This window comes from Solanum stenotomum, chromosome 3 (genome assembly GCF_019186545.1).
Source record: "Solanum stenotomum isolate F172 chromosome 3, ASM1918654v1, whole genome shotgun sequence".
In the NCBI taxonomy this organism is placed as follows: domain Eukaryota; kingdom Viridiplantae; phylum Streptophyta; class Magnoliopsida; order Solanales; family Solanaceae; genus Solanum; species Solanum stenotomum.
In genome coordinates this window covers 22,950,482-22,969,210 of record NC_064284.1, presented here as the reverse complement: position 1 = coordinate 22,969,210, position 18,729 = coordinate 22,950,482, and the positions used below count along the sequence as shown (strand labels likewise).

Sequence of the window (18,729 nt, the reverse complement as noted above, 5' to 3'; positions counted from 1 at the left end):
ATGCTGACCCATTAGACAGAATTTGTGAAGAAGATTGGGAAGAAAGTAATGAACTATTAGAATTTTTAAGACTTTTTTATGATGCAACAACCATGTTTTCTGGAATTTATTATCCTACTATTTCATCAGTATTAATAAATATTTGTGCTATTTCAATTCAATTTTCTAAATACAAAAAAATTGAAAAATTTAGAGTTGCAATTGAAGGTATGATTGAAAAATTTTAAAAATATTTTTTTCCTATTCCTCAAATTTTTTTAACTGCTACTTTACTTCATCCTGACTATAAATTACAAGGTGTGCAGGGACTTGTTGACACTTTTTATGATACCTTAGAAATTTCACCGGAAATAAATCCAACTAGTCAACTGTGTAAGTGTAGCATAAAAGTAGAAGCAAAAATTTTGTATGAAAAATATAGAACTACAGGAAATACTCAAGAAGTTGGTCAAACTTCTAATCCTCAGAGTAAAGCTCGAATTTCAAGTTATATGCGAGATTTTCTTGGTCTTAATTCTACTAACCGTGATGATTTTGAAGAATATCTTAATCAATCTTTAGAAACAGTGGAAGACGAAGATGGCAATGAAGATTTATTAGCATGGTGGAGGAGGCGGAGCGTTGCATTTCCAATTTTAAGCAAAATGGTTCGTGATGTTCTAGCTATTCAAGCTTCATCAGTTGCATCAGAGGCTGCTTTTAGTGCGGCAAGGTTTCAACTTGGCGATCATAGACATTCATTGGCGGAAGACAGTTTGGAAATATCAGTTTTATTTAGAGATTGGGTCAACGCCGAAAGGAGAAATGATAATTTGCCAAAGTTAAGTTCCAAACAAGAAGCTTGGATTAATGCGGTACTTGGATCTAGTGATGATGAATTAGAGTCACAAGAGTTTCTAGCAAGTTTGCCAACACCGGAGGATGTTACCGTCGATATGATGCGACAATTAGAATTGAATTTTAAAGGAAAATACAAATATTAGATTACATCAGAGAACTAATTGAAACAGAACCCTTCCTAGAAGGTGGCTGCGTAAATTAGTTACTCATCTAATATTTGTAACAAATATTAGTTTTACATATGAGAACTTATTGAAACAGAACCCTTCCTAGAAGGTGGCTGCGTAGATTAGTTACTCCACTAATATTTGTAAATTGTAACTTCTAAGTTCTAAGTTGCAATTAGATTTTATTGAATAAATTTGAAGGCTTTATTAAGTCTTTTTTATATAACTATTGTCTTGCATTTTAATTTTAATATATTCATACATATTTACATATATACTAATTTGTTTGAAAATAGTTGAACATAATAAAAAGAGAACTAGCTATTACAAAATTTTATAATAAGGAACAAATGTTAAAAAATGGAACTTTAATACATCAACTAACACCTAGATTATTAAAAAAAAAAAAAAAAAGGAAAATTCAAAGTATTGCACATAACGTCCTTTTTTGGGGCCTTTTCTTCAAAATCAAAATTTCAAGTTTAAATTACTTTAAAATATTTAAAAGACAAATTTGAACTTCTCAAATTTGTAATTTCAAAATTGAAAATTGAAAATTGAAGTTTGAAATTTGAAAGTTGAATTTGAAATTTGAAATTTGAAAGTTGAATTTGAAATTTGAAATTTGAAATTTGAAATTTGAAATTTGAAATTTGAAGTTTGAAATTTGAAGTTTGAAATTGAAATTTGAATTTTGAAATTTGAAAACTTAAGCATTATTTATTAGCTAAAAATGTTATTGAAAAAAAATCAAATAAACTAAAAATGTTATTCAATAACATATAATTTCAATACAAATAAATAAGTATATAAAAAATAAAAAATCCCCCGTCCCGTCCCGTCCCGTCCCCCCAAAACCCGTCCCATCCCGTATATATAGTGGGACGGGATGGGACTTATTTTTGTCCCCCCAATCCCGGTCCCCCCAAAATCCCCCCAGATCCGTCCCCCGTCCCGTCCCGTCCCCCTTCGTCCCGTCCCCCAGTCCCCGTCCCCGTCCCCTTGCCAGCCTTAGCTCTTGGAAAAGAACTACAACGTTTTGATGTTTAGGAGGTTTTTTGGTTAGGCGGGAAGATTACTTTATTTTCCATCGTCTTGTGAAGAACGACGTCGTTTTGCATGCTTAAGGAATTGGTATATTATGTAGTCAATATCCAAAATTAGGGATTTAACTATTTTACGTTTATCTTTTTTAATTTGCTATTTTTAGATCAACATTGAGTGTTTTTTTTTTCTTAATTTGTATCCAAATTATTGACTGAATACAGATCAATGTAATTTGAATATTACTAAACTCTAGTCCAAAAACTGTACTAGTTATTTTGACAAAATGAATTTTAAAATTAAATGACTACTAAATTTGGAGATTTTTTTTTTTCTCGAACAGAATAAAAAAACTTGTGTAATACAAAATGATACAGAATAAAATAGCAATTTTTTCGCCTTGTTGGTATTACGTAGTTAGATACAGTAAAACTTCTATAAATTAATATAGGTGGGATCATGAAATTTTATTATTTTATAGAGATATTATTTAATTGATAAATTAATATTTATTAATTTGAAGAATGGTTTCAGATTTAATGAAAGTTAATTTTGATTATATTAAAATCATTATATCTTACTAATTTATATATCATATTTATTGAGTTCACATAAAAAAAACTATTATACATAAAGTACAACGAATACATCAAAATTTTTGTATCTTACTAATCTATGTATCATATTTATTGAATTGTCACTATCGTGCAAACAAAAGGCATGGATGACAAGTGTGCTTTTTGATGAATATATTCGTTGGTTTGACCACAAAATGCTTGGTAGACGAGTTTTACTTATGGGAGATAATTGTCCAGCCCATAATAGAAATATTGAAGGACTACAAATGTTGAATTGTTTTTCTTGTCACCCAACATGACATTCAAAATTCAACCTTGTGATGTTGGGATAATAAAAGCTTTCAAGATGTATTATCGTAACATATGTTATTGTAGAAAATTAGAAGGCTATGAAGTGAGATAAACTGATCCAGCAAAGAATAATGTTTTGGATGTTATCAATTTTGCAATCTCTGCTTGGACAACAAATGTTCAGCAAAAGACAATAGCAAATTATTTTCGACACTGTAAAATTCGTTCGGAGGATGCAATCTCAGAGAATTTGAATGAACCCACTTGTGAAAACGTCATTTATGAATTGAGGTCTTGATTAATGATCTCGGTTACCACAAAAAATGGATGTCAATAACATGTTGGATTATTTGGGCGAAAGTGATACATGTTCAGAGGTTTAGAGCTTAGAAGAAATTGTGGATACCATCAGAAAAAGCAATGTTGATGATGAAGTTGAAGATGATACTATACCTTTGGAACCAGTTACGCGTAAAGAAGCACTAATCGCATCTAGAAATCTTCACAATTTTATGGTGCAGTTAGAAAAGACAAAGCCAGAGCTCTTCGATGCAAGAAGAAAAGTTAGAGATGAGCTTCAACTAGATTTAAACTTTAAGAAAAAACAGAACACAATAGAATCATATTTCACGAAATTGTCTTAGATATATTTGTACTTTTAAAGAATTATTAATTTATGATATTAATGGGACCATATGTTTATATAGGGGTCTTCTGGAAATATATTATCTTATTATCTTATCGAAATTGGTGATTTTTTCCATTAGCCCAAGTCAGGACCGGAGGAAAATATTACTTTAGAGAGATTATTAATTTACTGAATATTAATTTATAGAGGTTTTACTGTATAATTTCTCTTAGGGCTTGTTTGATTGGGGAACATATTATTTTGAAATTAATTATTTCGGGATCAATTATGTCGAAGTCCAGTACGCTGCTATATATACTGATAATTCCCAAGACAATATCGGGAGTACTCATCTTATGCGAGATTGTTAATCCTTCCTCATTTTTTGAAAATAAAAATATGTGTGCACTCTAGTTTTTCCAGACCCCATTTAGTGAGATTCCACTAAATGTATTATTGTTGTATTTAATCCACCCTCATAAAAATAGCGTTACAATTCTGGACTAACTAATCCGTGATAAAATATCTCATAATTTTATCAATCAATTATAATTTTTTAATTAAACATGAAAATAATCTCGAGATTAATTATTACTTGTCTATCCTTTAAAACGAGCCCTTAAAATTAATCTTGCTCAAATAATACCAGGTAAATTGAAACAGAGAAATACCACTAATACTTTCGAATAATTTGGGGAAAATTCTCAAAGCACAAACACAAGGTTCTTTACTCGTTCATAGCAAAAATTGAGAGCTCAAATTTCTGCTACTCAAATGGAATCCAAGGAAGATGGAGCCTTCTATATACACCCAGATCTGAAAAAACCCACAAATCATTCTCAATTACCTTCAACTTCAAAAAGGTTCAGTCTTGATGACAATCCTTGTGTTGCCAGTAGAACTCATCACTGAAATCCTCTCAAGGGTACCAGTGAAATCGCTCTTGAAATTCAGGTCTGTTTCGAAATCTTGGCTTGCTTTGATCTCTAGCCCTAATTTTATCAACACCCATCTCAGCTTATCCACTAATAACAACAAGGATTACACTCACCATTTGCTTACTATGAATTTTGGTGCAGCTATGAATGGTCTTTATGAGTATACTCTTAAAGATTTTACTCTTACTTCCTTACTTTATGAGTCTGTAACTGAGGCATTTGACTTGGATTACCCGTACAAGAAATTGCACAAATATTTTTCGATGGTAGGTTCTGTCAATGGATTGATTTGTCTTGCCATTGAGGAATATGACTTGGTTCTATGGAATCCATCAATTAGGAAGTACAAAAAATTGCCTGATTCTAAACCTACATTAATGAAGAAAGATTGCTGACCTTTATATGGTTTTGGATATAATGAATTCCACGATGATTATAAGGTAGTGACAATTATTTTGAAATATAGCAGTCGAGATCAAGTTGAGGTTAAAATATATAGTCTACATAATGATTCTTGGAAATGTGTTGATGAATGTCCTATTAAGAAGCTATTAAATATATTAGGCAAGTTTGTGAATGGGAAACTTTATTGGATTACTCATGGCCCTGATTTGTTTAATATGTATAAAGACGGGAACATTATTTCTATTGATTTGGCTGATGAGAAATGGGGAAAGGTGGAGCAACCCTCATATGGAGTAAAGACATTTTTCTTTGAGTTTTGGAGTATTTGGAAGTGATTTTTCTGTCTTCTGTGATAATATGGTTGGTTAGTCATTTTGACGTTTGGGTTATGAAGGTGTATGGAGTTAAATAATTTTGGACAAAAAATTTAACTATCGAGTATCCTGATGATCCTTCTGTGGATTATGATTATATGATGTTTCCACCCTCTCATATCAAATAAAGGTGAAATTTTGGTTTGTTTTGGATCTAGTAAAGTCATTGACAAAATCTCAATTTACATTTATGAATAGAGAGAACTGATTTAGGGGAAATAGGGAGAAACAAAAGAGATGATCTTATTCATTGATCGTGCTTATGGAGCATGTGCACTGTACATCAATTTATATAGTTCAACTAATTTCCTAACTACATTTACAACCAATCAGAAATGTACACCTATCAATCTAACATAATTAGTTATACTTAACTAACTAATGGAATCAAGTCACGCCTCTGTCCACATTATCTTCAATACTCCTCCTTAAGCTAGGTGTGGTGAAGACATTCAAAACACCTAGTTTGGATAGTAAAAAATCATGTTGCAACTCCCCCAAAGCCTTTGTCAGTATGTCTGCTTGTTGGTCTCCTGTGGGAATGTAGATAGTGCTAACCAACCCTTGTTGAATCTTTTCGCAAACAAAGTGACAATCGATTTCAATGTGCTTAGTTCGTTCGTGGAACACATGATTTGCACCAATCTGAATGGCTGCTTTATTATCACAAAATACAGCTACTGGTTCTTTAACATTGATGCCCAATTCTTTAAACAAGTTTGTCACCCACACAATTTCAACTGTTAGACAAGCTAGGCTCCTATATTCTGCTTCTGCAGAGCTCCTTGAAACTGTAGGTTGTTTCTTGGACTTCCAAGAGATAAAAGAATCTCCCAATTTTAACAAGTATCCAGTAACTGATCTCATAAGTGCAACGGGAGAATGTAGTAAATTACTACTTGATGTAGCGTGAGTTTACGATATTTTTGATGCATTATACTTGAAGTTTTTGTGCGTCTTAGGCATTTTTGTTATTAGATATGATTATGTTTGGCCTAATTTTTCAGGAAATCGATTTGAAGTAGTTGAAGTTGAATGTAGCTGAACCAGGAGGAATTTGGCAACCTACGAGCTCACTTACGAGCCGTCATTCACTTGACGAACCATAGGTGGGAGTCGAGGGTCAATTGTTCAAGGAAGTCTGACCAAAGTGTGGAACCCCAGATGCAAATGACGGATCATAGTCTGACTGACGGATCATGGATGTTAATCGTCGATTGAATAAGAGAAGAGGAGTTCCAGTACTTGAACAACAGAGAGACATGACGGATCATGCATAGACCTACAGATCGTAGGTGATGACCGTCAATTGAAGACTAAGAATTTTGGCCAACGGTTGAACCACAGAGGAGACTTACGAACCGTTGGCTGATCCATAGTCTATCGTTTATTGTCGTCGATCGAAACTGCTCAAACCGAATTTCCTATATTTTCTTTTCCTATTTGGTTTAGAATTTAGTTTCAATAAATACATGTTGTATTTTTCGTTTTTGGGTTGTTAGAATTTTTGGGATATTTTGTTTCTATTTTGAGGATTATTTTGCAAACATTTTCGACAATTAATTCTCAAAGCTTTGTTTATGATATTTGCATTTGATTTTCAATTCAAGATTACGATATTCATCTATTCTAATTGTAAGTTCATGATTTATCTTATTAACCCTAACATGAATTGTGAATTCTCAAACATAAGTAGCTAAATCCACAATTAGGGTTGTGGAAACCATGAGTAATTAACAATGTATGACTATCAATTCAGTAATTCTAAAATAGTGTCGATGTATGTCTTGTTAATCCTTTCATTTAGAATGCTTTCTAGCGGTGTGCAACGTTAGAACTAGCCTTATTCCTACTTGCCAGACCAACGAGGTAACGAATAAGAAAGGGATTAAACAACATAGATTTAGACGTGTTTAGCCGCTATCTAATAGTCTGACCCTAATAGTGCGAAGGCTAATCTGGGGTTAGGGGTAAGGGTTAGTAAAACATACACTCGTAGATGAACCAAGCTGCGTGGTGAAATTCCCTACTTGGAGGACCAATCACTTAGAAATACCTAACTTATCAACTTTGCATATTAACACTAGGATATAGTTACTATTATTAGGAATACTACATTGAGAGCTTGTGGGGAACACCTATGCCTTAGTTTTCATCTCATATTGATATCTCAAACTGCGAATCTTGTTTAGTTGTTACTTATTGATACAAATCAACAAACTGTTATTTTGTTTACAAATCCCTTTTTTTTCCTTTTTTCGAAAATAGTTTGACTGAACGTAGATAATTGTAAGTTAGCCTAAGTCTAAACCATATTCCTAGTGGGATCGATCCTAACCTAAAAGTTAGGTTCTTTCTTTGACAACGACCGCTTATACTTTTTTCAGGGGGTGTAATTTGGGTGTATCACTACTCATGTAAAACTATTCATCTGCACTTGATATTTGAAGTATGATTTTATAATCTATGTGCACTTTTCATGTTCAACCTTTCGATCCATTATTATTCCATTTAGTTTAATTATGCATACTTTGATCTCGCGTAACTTGTATTGCAATTAATGTCCTACCTTTTATGGCTTTTTTGGTCTTGAGTGCAATAGTAAAATGACTTAGATGATTGTATAATTAACCACACATGGGAGTTAAAATTTATTCGTCCTCTTGGTTTTGGCTTATCAAGGCTTAACTAGGTCTCATTTATTTTTATTAAGGTTAGAACGTCAGAATTCGAATATTGAGATCTGTATTAAGATTTAGATATCTGAATTTGAATACATATCTAAATATTAAAATATTGTAAAAAAATTGAATAAAAAATAATTAACATCATTTATATGGTTGTTTGTGAAAGAGATGGCTAATGATGACGGTTGTGGGTGCCGATTGGGAATGATATTGGCTAATGGTGGTGGTATGAGTAGTAATTAGTTGTGAGGATTGTCACGACCTGAGCCTACACCCTGGACGTGGCCGGCACTCGAAGACCATTGCTGGTCCCCAAGAGAACCCTCATCCTGGCTGACTACAAGTGGAAAACTGATTCAAGCATACAAAGCTTAAAAACTGAAATAAAAGTTCATAAGACTTAAATACAAACTTTAAGTCCAAAGAAAACTATGTATAATAAAATATATACAACTCGCCATAAAAAGGCAACTTTAGTCTTTAAAACATTTAACAAAATAAATGAAGACTTCTAAAACTCTACTGTCTATCTATGAAGCCTCTAAATGACAATGATGGAAGTCTGGACAATACCCACGACCTCCTAACAACTGAAAGTAAATGGAATCCTCCGGAAGCAATGAGGCTCACCATAGCTAACTCGAACTCTCGGATGTATCAACGAAGCTCCTGTTGATGATCCTGAATACCTGTGTCTGCATCATGAAAAGATGCAGGCCAAATGGCTCAGTACGTGGAATGTACGAGCATGTAAGGGGAATTCTAAAACATAAACATAAGCTTGAAACTTGATAAAAAGGAAACATACTTGCCTCTTTTCAATCTTACTCAACTCAAGGAATACTCCAAACTACTCAAACTTACTCAACTCAGAAGTACTCAAGGATAAGATACTCAACTCAGAGATTAGATACTCAACTCAAGGATATGATATTCGACTCAAAGATATGATATTCGACTCTGGATACTCAACTCTGGATACTCAACTTTGAATACTCAACTCAATATGACTGAACTCATTTCAATATAAAGCAATTTAAAACAAGTGCAATATAAAGAAACAAACTGTTTAAAAACATGCTGTGAAATCTGTGTGTATGCAAGGATACAACATAACTCTGAAATGTATATAAAAATACAATAAACTGATGTATATAAAAATACAATAACTTCTGTGGGAGTTTCTCTAACCGACAACCATCACATAAGAGCTATAGTGATGATACAGCGATCTACCTCACGCTGCCAGCGCATCCTATACCCGGCCAAAGGTATAGGACCTGAACTGCCTAATGGATCCACTAGTCTATTTCGAAAAAGGTTCATCTAAAAAGTATGACCCTTTTCTACCCATGGTGGCTACATGGTTTATGGAGGCTGTGAGTTGTCTAAACTCTCCCCCATATCGGTGCTCAATACTACTCCCAAAAATATACTAGCTCTTATGTTTTAAAAACATACTTCTTTCTGCTGATTTGAGATAATTGCTCAAAAACTTAGCTCAAAGGCTATCTTGGAAATCTCAGTTTCCCTGCTTGCTTCATTTAGAAAGCTATTACTCTTTTCTGAAAACTAGCCCGAAGGCCCTTTGGAAATCTCAGTTTCCGTTCTTATTTAAATGTGAAAACATTTATAAACTCTTTGGGAATACTTAGTCCCCATATACTTTTGAAGAAAAAGACTTCAAACTTTACTCTTTACTCTTTACTGAACTCAAAACTTAAGTCTTAAAACAAAGTTAAAACGTTTGTAAAAGACTTCTTAAAATATGGTTCATACCGAATTATGGACATGAACTACTCAATGCAAGGTTTTCAATAACCATAGATAGAACTCAAATACTTGGAACTCAAGAACTTCAATGATATTACTAATTTCAAGAATGCTCAACTCAGAGGGTTCGTGCGGAATTATAAGCATGAACGACTCAACTCAAAGACTCAAAGATACTTCTCTTCTCAAGACTGCTCGACTTATAGGATTCATGCGGAATTATGGGCATGAACAATTCAACTCAAAGACTTTATGGGTAACATGTAATAGTCCCATGCTTAGAAATATAATCTCAAAGGGGATTAGGAACTCAATACTCAAGACTTAGAACTTGAAGATACTACTCCTCTCAAAGATACTCAACTTCTGGAGTTCATGCGGAATTTATGGGCATGAACGACTTGACTCGTAGGTCTACATAACATTATGAAACTCATGTATGTGACTCTTCTCATTCTCTGACTTACTTCCTCAAAACTTAGTTCAAATCGATAGTTGATCTCAAAGGATTCACAATTGAACTCAAAGGCTTCCTTGAACTCTACTCTTAACTCTCTCTTGAATTTGAATTATGAATTCAAGAGTTATGATTCATGATATGAAGGATCTCAATAACAATATAGCTATTCGATAATTAGGAATATAACTTTTAAAAGAAACGTGAATTCAAGAACTCAAAATCAACTTATCTCAAGAATACTCAAATCTAGGGAAAGTTTCCTAGATTACTCTTTTACTGATCTGAAAGTAGATGTAGGGTGTGAGGACGAACTAGTCCAACACTATGATAGCCTTACATACCTAGAAGAACAAGATTATTGAAGAATCTTGAAGAATCTTTAAGAATCTTGAAGAAGAACTTGATTAGAAGCCTTGAAACCCTAGCTTGAAGGTAAACAATCAAGAAGACCTTTCTTGAGATTCTCGAGTTAGTTTCTTAAAATCTCTATAGCCAAAAATTATGATTTTCATGAGTGAAGATGAAAATCTGATTGTTTTGAGCTTTTTATTAGTCAAGAAATTCGTTGATGGTTTTCTTGGAGGTAAAAAGACAAAAACCGATTATTTTCAATATTTTCCCGTCGGCTAATTCGTAACAGCACTGTATAGGTTACTAAAATAGTCATAACTTTTTACTCAGATATTGGATTGACGTGAAATTGGTGGGGTTGGAAAGTAGATTCAATTACCTTTAATTGGATAGGTTATGGCTCACGTAACTCTTAATATTCTAAGAGATATGGTCGTTTAAAGTTGACCTAAGCAGAATCTTACTTCAAAACTTAATAAACTTCAAGAACTCATCAAGAACTTAAATCCATAAATTTCAAGAACGAAATTACGCTGAATAAATCATGATTGGCGTGTGGGTGAAAGAACCCAACACTATGGAAGCTTACATACCTCTTAGGGATTAAACCCATGGCGAAAATCCGCAACAAGATGCAAGAATCTCGACGAACGCTTTCATCCTTTCTCTTTTCTCCTCTTTTCTCTTCTTCTTTTCTCTTCTTGAATTCTCAACTAAAACCCTAGGTGTATTTTAGGATTATAAAACTGAACCTAATAGGATTAGACCCTTAAAATATTACTAAAAACGAATTAAATCTGGTTGGGTAAGGAAAAGACCAAAATACCCTTCTTTATTTTCGGCTAACTTTCCTTAACTGGACAACCTATCTTCAAAAGGTCATATCTCACTCATCCGACCTCGAAACTTAGCAAACTCAGCGGCGTTGGAAAGATAATTCAAATATCTTTCCTACGGTATCTGGTAGAACACCTAACTCATCCTGAGCTAGGAGTTATGGTCGTTTGAAGTCGATCCAAAACTCATACTTAACTTAACTTGCAAAATTCCAATTTAATTCTTTTTGGAACTCAAGGTGGTACATCTAGTGACCTTAACACTTAAGAAATTTTTAATTCCTTGCAAAAATCTCACTCACTACGAAGAAAGGTTCGGGTCTTAGTTCAAAAATTTTCTGGGGTGTTACAAGGATGATTAATAGTAATGGTTGATGGTGGTAGTTGGTAGTGAAATCAAATAGTTGTGATAGATGAGAGTGATAGCAAATAGTGGTGGTGACTACTGACAATGATTGACGATATATAATGACAATTGATGGTTGTTGTAGTAATGGTGATTGATTGTAATGGTGCCTTGTGGTAGTGACAAATTTTTGTAGTGTCATGGCAAATGATGGTGGCTTTTGATAGTGGTAGTTGATAATGTTGGGGACTACGACGGTAGTTGCGAATAGTGGGCGATGATGGTAGCAGTGAATGGATGAAATCAATGAACTGTTATCTTTATAAAGTCTTTGACTAGACATCCCATCATGTTCCGATTTTGTTATAAATCTTAATCATCCAAATATATTCAGACCCATTAAGGCCTCATTTGTTTTTTGATAAGATTAAGAAGTTTGAAACTGAATGCATATCTAAGCATTTTATTTAGATATATGAATCTGAATACACATTTGAATATTAAGATGAGAAAAAACATAAAGTGACACCAAAAGTTGTCCTGAATTTACGAAAAGACACCTTAACTTTGTGGTCGTCCTATCACCCTACTTTTGTAAATATATCATTTTGACCCATTTTCTCCCTATGTTTGTTTGCCGATGACGAGTGTGAATGAGAAGCTTTTCTTTCAAAATGAATTTAAAAGCGTTACATGTCAATTCTTTCTCTATTATTTAATTACTTACTCTTTAAATACATCATCTTTCCCAATTCTTACTAAGAAACCATTAAAGATTGGGAAAAGGGTAAAAAACACCTCTCAGCTTTATTTTATTAGTTGACTATGCCCTTACCATTAAAGTGAAGTTATTTTTACCCCTGCCGTTACAAATTTCACCATATATACCCCTCATTTGACGGAAAGTCTCAAATCAACCAAAATTACCCAATTTCAATTAAAATGACCCGTTTCTCTTTTAATCCAAACCCGACCCACTAAATCAAATTAATTCATACTCAATTAAAACCCCAAACCCATTTGTTTAATCTTCTTCATCTCCTTCCACCATTAAAACACTTACTGTTGAAATCGTCGGAGGTACTTTGCTCGATTTTTTTTTGGAACAATTTCATCATTTCAATTTTAACATGGGAATTAATAAAACAAAGTATCACCAAATCTATAAAGTGCTTAATACTGTCACATTTGGAATAACACAAATTGAAAGAAAGAACAATGTTCATCCAAAAATTATTAATAACTAAAAATCATTAAAAAACAATACGATGGTCAGAGTTTGAAATGAGAGTCAAATAATTCACCTGAAACGCAGTAAAATATAACAACAAAAAGAGCAAAACAATTAAAGAAAGTAATTTTTGACAAAGTTGATTGCTGTTATTGAAGCTAGAAGGCTGATGAGTTCTGGTTTGCTGAAAATGCAGATCTGCAATCTGCAAAACAAACAAAATCATGAAAGGGAAGGGGAAGAGAAGCATCAACAATGGTGGTTGCTTGTTGCTGTTGGGTTTTACGAGCTCATGGAGTTGAGGATGTTCGCGGTGGTTTTTCCATGTCGATGAGGCAGCGGCGGAAAGGGTTGTTTTGGGGTGGTGATTTCTGCCGATTTGGAGGTGAGTGGTGGTTGTTTGGAGATGTTTTCGATGTGGTTCACCGGGGTTTCTGGTTGGAGAAGGAAGATGGGTTGAGGGAAGTCGACTAGGGGTCAATTTGGGTGTTTTCTAGTGACATTTTGGCTGGAGAAAAGAGACAGTAAATGGTGGTCTGGTTCGCCGGAGTTGGCGTCTGGTTGTGAGGTGGCTTACAGATTGTTTTCCGTTGAAGTGGGCTGGTTTAGGTGGGTTTGGTCGTCGACCGAAAAGTGGGTGATGGTGGCTGTGAAAATGGAAAAAATGGGGTCATTTAGGGATGGTTGTTTGGTGGCTGGATAGCAACGTGAGAGGAGAGGCTGGTCGAAAAAATGGGAAAACAAAGGCTGAAGTTATTGCTTCTTCCTCCCCTATTTTTCCTTTGTTCATCTCTTGGGTTAAGTGTTAGAGGGTCGGGCATGAGTTTAAAAATGGGTAACGGGTTGTTTTTTAAGATTCGAGTTAATTTAAGTTGATTTGGGGCTTTCTGTCAAATGAGGGATATATATGGTGAAATAGTAATGGCAAGGGTAAAAATAACTTCACTTTAATGGTAGGGACATAGTCAACCAATAAAATAAAGTTGATGGGTATTTTTGACCCTTTTCCCTTAAAGATTTTATAAAATAAATCATCTTCTCTCTTGAACGAAATCTACCCAAAAAGGTAAGAACATTCTAACTTCTTGTTATTTTCCAGTTGATCTATGTTTAATTTCTTTAAAATTTGAGAAGTCAAGTTATCTTTTGTGATTAGGTTTTGAGGGAAACTATTTTTATAATGTCAAATACAATCTTGAATCATATTTATAACGATGAGAATGATCCGAAGTTGCGTATGAAAATGCAATGTAAACATAAAGACTTACTTTAAATGTAAAATAAAGCAAACTAAGTAGATAATCTTCAATTTCCTGCGTAATTTGAGAAGGAAAAAATGAAGAGAAAAAAGTGAGAAATGGAAATATAAAGAAAAAGAAAAAAATACAATTATATTGATAGGTGAAACATTTTGGGTCGAGTTAAACCAGTTTTTACGTAGTATTTAAATTAAATTAATTAATTAAAGAAGGGGGGGGGGGGGGGGGGNGGTGCATCACACACATATTCAAATTATCTCGGCTAGTATCATTTTTTATGTTGTTACCTTTCTCAAAGAATAATTTTAATATTTTTTCTATATTATTAGTGATTTATTGAATTTATTGGTAGAATTATTGAAAATTTTACTTTTGCTTATTGTCTTAATAATAAATCGAAGCTTACCCCCTCACCCAATGTTGCATAAAACGTCTCGTCTCATGTCCCTACGTTTTAAAACACTGCATATAAGATATAATAAGTAGGATACAATTAGAACTTATTATTATGCTAAAACTTCTTTTTATTTCACTAGAAACAAAGGAGCTCCAATCAAGTGCATTTTTTTTTTACAAACTTGGGGCAAAAAAAAAAGGAGACGACATTCGAAAATAAATAGTCATTATATCTAAATAAGTTTTTCAAAAAATACACAATTGCATGCAACTCCATTATTTTTGTCAAACTTTTTTATCAGACTAAAAAAAATGAGACTCTAAGTTGTTTTTTCCCCAATTATTTTGTCATGATGAGAAAATACACAATTAAAATAAATAATCATTGTATTTAAAGAAGAAACACATAGTTTGTACTTCATTATTTTTGACGAAACAATTTTTATTTGGCTAAAATGATGGAGTTCAAGCTATAGAAAGCATTTAATGATGCTTGCATTAGGGTATATGGTCTACATGACTACATCACACGTCTTATAAATATAAGATGCTTTGAGCACTGAACTGTTTTTCTCATAAAATTTGAGGCAAGTTTCTTTTTAAAATTTGTTTGAAAGAAAAAATAGACCGTTATAAACAAATTAGTTGAAGCAAATCATTATTATACTTATTGCACTTGTATTCCTTGCGAAACCAAACATGTATAATAGGAAAGGGAGATTTGTGAATTTTAATCCCAAAAATAAAAGATGAAAAGGGCGTAGCGGAAAAAAAGTTAGGGCGACTTAAGAATTATACCAAAATTAGGATCAGTAATTATGGTAACTTTGTTGGTTTAAATTTTAAGAAAACCCAATTTGAATAGAAATCAATTGCAGACCTTATTGTATAAATAGGACCTTATTGGCATACCGTTCCATCCTAAAGCGTTTTGATCTTATGAAAGCAAGCCAAAACTTCAAGTAAGTTGTTTTGAAATTCTTTGGTTTAATTTCCCAAGCGTAATTTTTCCTTTCTTTACATCGTTGGTTAATTTTATGAGATTGCTTCGATAAAATTCATAGTATCTATTTTTTCTTGAACTGAACCGGTTCAGCTTGAAACCGGTCTCCCAGATTAATTTCCGTGCCTCTTTCTATGGCACTAATTTCCCTCCAAATTCAAAGTTAGAAACTGCCATTCCCCCCNCCCCCCCCCCCCCCCCTCCACCCCCCCCACCCCCAAAATTTCTGCTCTCTTTTAGCCCTAATCTGTGTTTCATTTGCTGTAACTTCTTTATTTTGTTCGATTCCTATATTCATAATGCCTTGTCTTGCTAAGTGTTAATAATCATGTAAAGTAAAATTAGTTTTTCTAGTAAGGTTTTAAGTTGTGCGTACTTTATAAATTGTAGATTGTAGATGTCTGTGTTAGTGGAAACAACGAGTCCCACAAAGATGTTAGGCAAGAAGAAACTTCATCTGATGGTCGATACTATATCTCCCTCCACATTTAAGCGCCTAAAAGTTGATGCTACCCGCAATTTTCCTGAAAATTGTGGTTCATTTGTTTGTCAAAACAATGGAACCAGAGAGATAAACCCGGAATTTCCATCCACTACCAAGCCTGTAAGAGTCGAGACTACGAGGAGTTTTCCTGAGAATTGTGGTCTATTTGTTTGTCAAAACAACGGAACCAGAGAGATGTACCCGGAATTTCCATCCAATACCAAGCGTGTAAAAGTAGACTCTACGAGGAGTTTTCCTGAGAAGTGTGGCCCCTGTGTATCTCAAAAGAGGAATGGAAGTGATACTCAATGCTCTGTTGACGCTGATAGCAAAAGTTGTTCTGAAGTAGCTAAAAATGTGGTTGAGTCAGCTGAGTCAAGTAATTTTGAGGCAACTGGTGCGCGTCCAAAAGAGGCTGGTGGTTCAAGTCATTTAAATACCTCATGTCGACCTACTAATGGAAACCAACCTTTGAAATTGAAAGAAGAAAATCTTATGTGTGATGAATCTACTCAACAGCATGAAGTATTGGCTAGTCAGGCTCTCCAAAAGCCGTCAATTGATACAAGAAATACATGTGATTGGTTTATAAAAGATGAGCCTATTGAAAATGGACCGGAATTGCCTGCTATTGTTTCACAAGAAAATCTAATCGAAGCCCGAAATGAACCTAGTAAGGAAACAAGCCAGAGAGTTCACCACGAAGAAGTTTCTGACGATGAGTCCAGGAGTTGGGTAGATGATGATGACATTTCCATTTTAACATGCTCCGAGTGGAAGAAAGGTGGCAAGGACGGTGAGATCATACACAAGTGCTCAGATATTTTAGAAGATGCAGTTGATTTCAAGCCATTGCCTGACATGATACGTCCTGAGCAGCACGATGAAATGAACAAAGGCCATTATTTTTTCTATAAGGATTGGGATCAATATGAATCTGTGGTCATGTGTGGTGTTTCTGGTCATGGATTGTCAACTGAATATGAACATATTCATAAAGTAAAAGTAGTTAGAGAGACTCTGAAACTTTTTGATGACATATATACTAAACTTTTGCGAGAAGATAAAGCAGAGAAACATGAAGGACGATCCAAAAGAAATATCCATATAGAGGCAGCAATGACTTTGAAAAATCAGAAAAAGTGGGTAAATTGTGAGTGGACTTTTGGACATGTTCCTGGAATTGAAATTGGGGATCAATTCCGGTTCAGGGCAGAACTTGTTACGATCGGATTACATCACCAATTTATGAATGGTATCAATTATGTGAATATTGGCAGAAAATATGTTGCAACAAGCATTGTTGATTCTGGTCGGTACGATAACAAGGCCATATCTTCTGAAACATTCATTTATGTAGGTCAAGGTGGGAATCCAAAAGTATCTGTTAATGCGAGAGTGGAAGATCAAAAGCTTAAAGGGGGTAATCTTGCCTTGAAGAACTCCATGGACATGGGATGTCCGGTGAGGGTTATTTGTGGTCGAAAAAGAGTGAATGGTGAAAAGAGTGATATAAGATACATTTACAATGGGCTCTACACTGTGACCAAGTGTTGGGAAGAAATAGCTCCAACTGGAAAATATGTTTTCAAGTTTGAACTAAAACGAAATCCTGGCCAACCAAAACTTAATCGTGAAGTAGTGTCACGGCCAACAAGTTTAGTCAAGGCAGATCATTTTCATGCTAACAAGGCAACAAAATCGATTATGCAGTCGGAGTTTGTTGTGGACTATGATGTCTCGCAAGGAAAAGAGAAGATACCAATTCGTGCTGTCAATGCAATAGATGATGAGAGACTCCCATCATTTACTTACATTACCAACATACAATATCCAGATTGGTATTACATCTCTAGGCCTCAAGGTTGCAATTGCACAAGTGGATGCTCGGATTCTGAGCAATGCTCTTGTGCTTCTAGGAACGGAGGTGAGATTCCATTCAACACAAGAGGCTCTATTGTTAGAGCACAACCTCTTGTTTATGAGTGTGGCCCATCTTGCAAATGTCCACCTTCTTGCAAAAATAGAGTTAGCCAACATGGTCCTCGATACCATTTGGAGGTTTTCAAGACCAAATCGAGAGGATGGGGTTTGAGGTCACGAGATCATGTCTCATCCGGAAGTTTTATATGTGAATATGTTGGGGAGTTGCTTGATGAAAAGGAAGCTGAAAGTAGAATAGATAATGATGAGTACTTGTTTGATGTTGGCAACTATGATGAAGAAATCCCAAAAAGGAATCCTATGCGTAATAATAACCTTAAAGTTGAGTCAGATTCTTTGCGGAGGAAGGATGAAGATGGCTTTACCCTTGATGCGGTTCGATATGGGAATGTTGGAAGATTTATCAACCATAGTTGCTCACCAAACCTTTATGCTCAAAATGTCATGTATTACCATGGTGATAGGAGAGTACCTCATATAATGTTTTTCGCTTCTAAGAGTATTGCTCCATTAGAGGAGTTTACTTATCACTACAACTATGACCATGTTTATGATAAAAATCGTAATCTGAAGAAAAAGAATTGTAGATGTGGCTCTCGGAAGTGCGAGGGGAGAATGTACTAAAGAATTACTCATGTAATACTATCCCTCTTGACATGATGTTTAAAGTATAATTTTTATAATCTTTGCACTT

General features: G+C 34.3%; 1 protein-coding gene across 1 annotated transcript; it reads left to right on the top strand.

The window, feature by feature from the left end:
• Nucleotides 1–16,004: 16,004 nt before the first annotated feature.
• Nucleotides 16,005–18,729, top strand: LOC125860324 (histone-lysine N-methyltransferase, H3 lysine-9 specific SUVH6-like). Its single transcript, XM_049540254.1, has one exon. The coding sequence runs from the start codon at nucleotides 16,005–16,007 to the stop codon at nucleotides 18,657–18,659; it is 2,655 nt and encodes an 884-aa protein (XP_049396211.1). The 3' UTR covers nucleotides 18,660–18,729.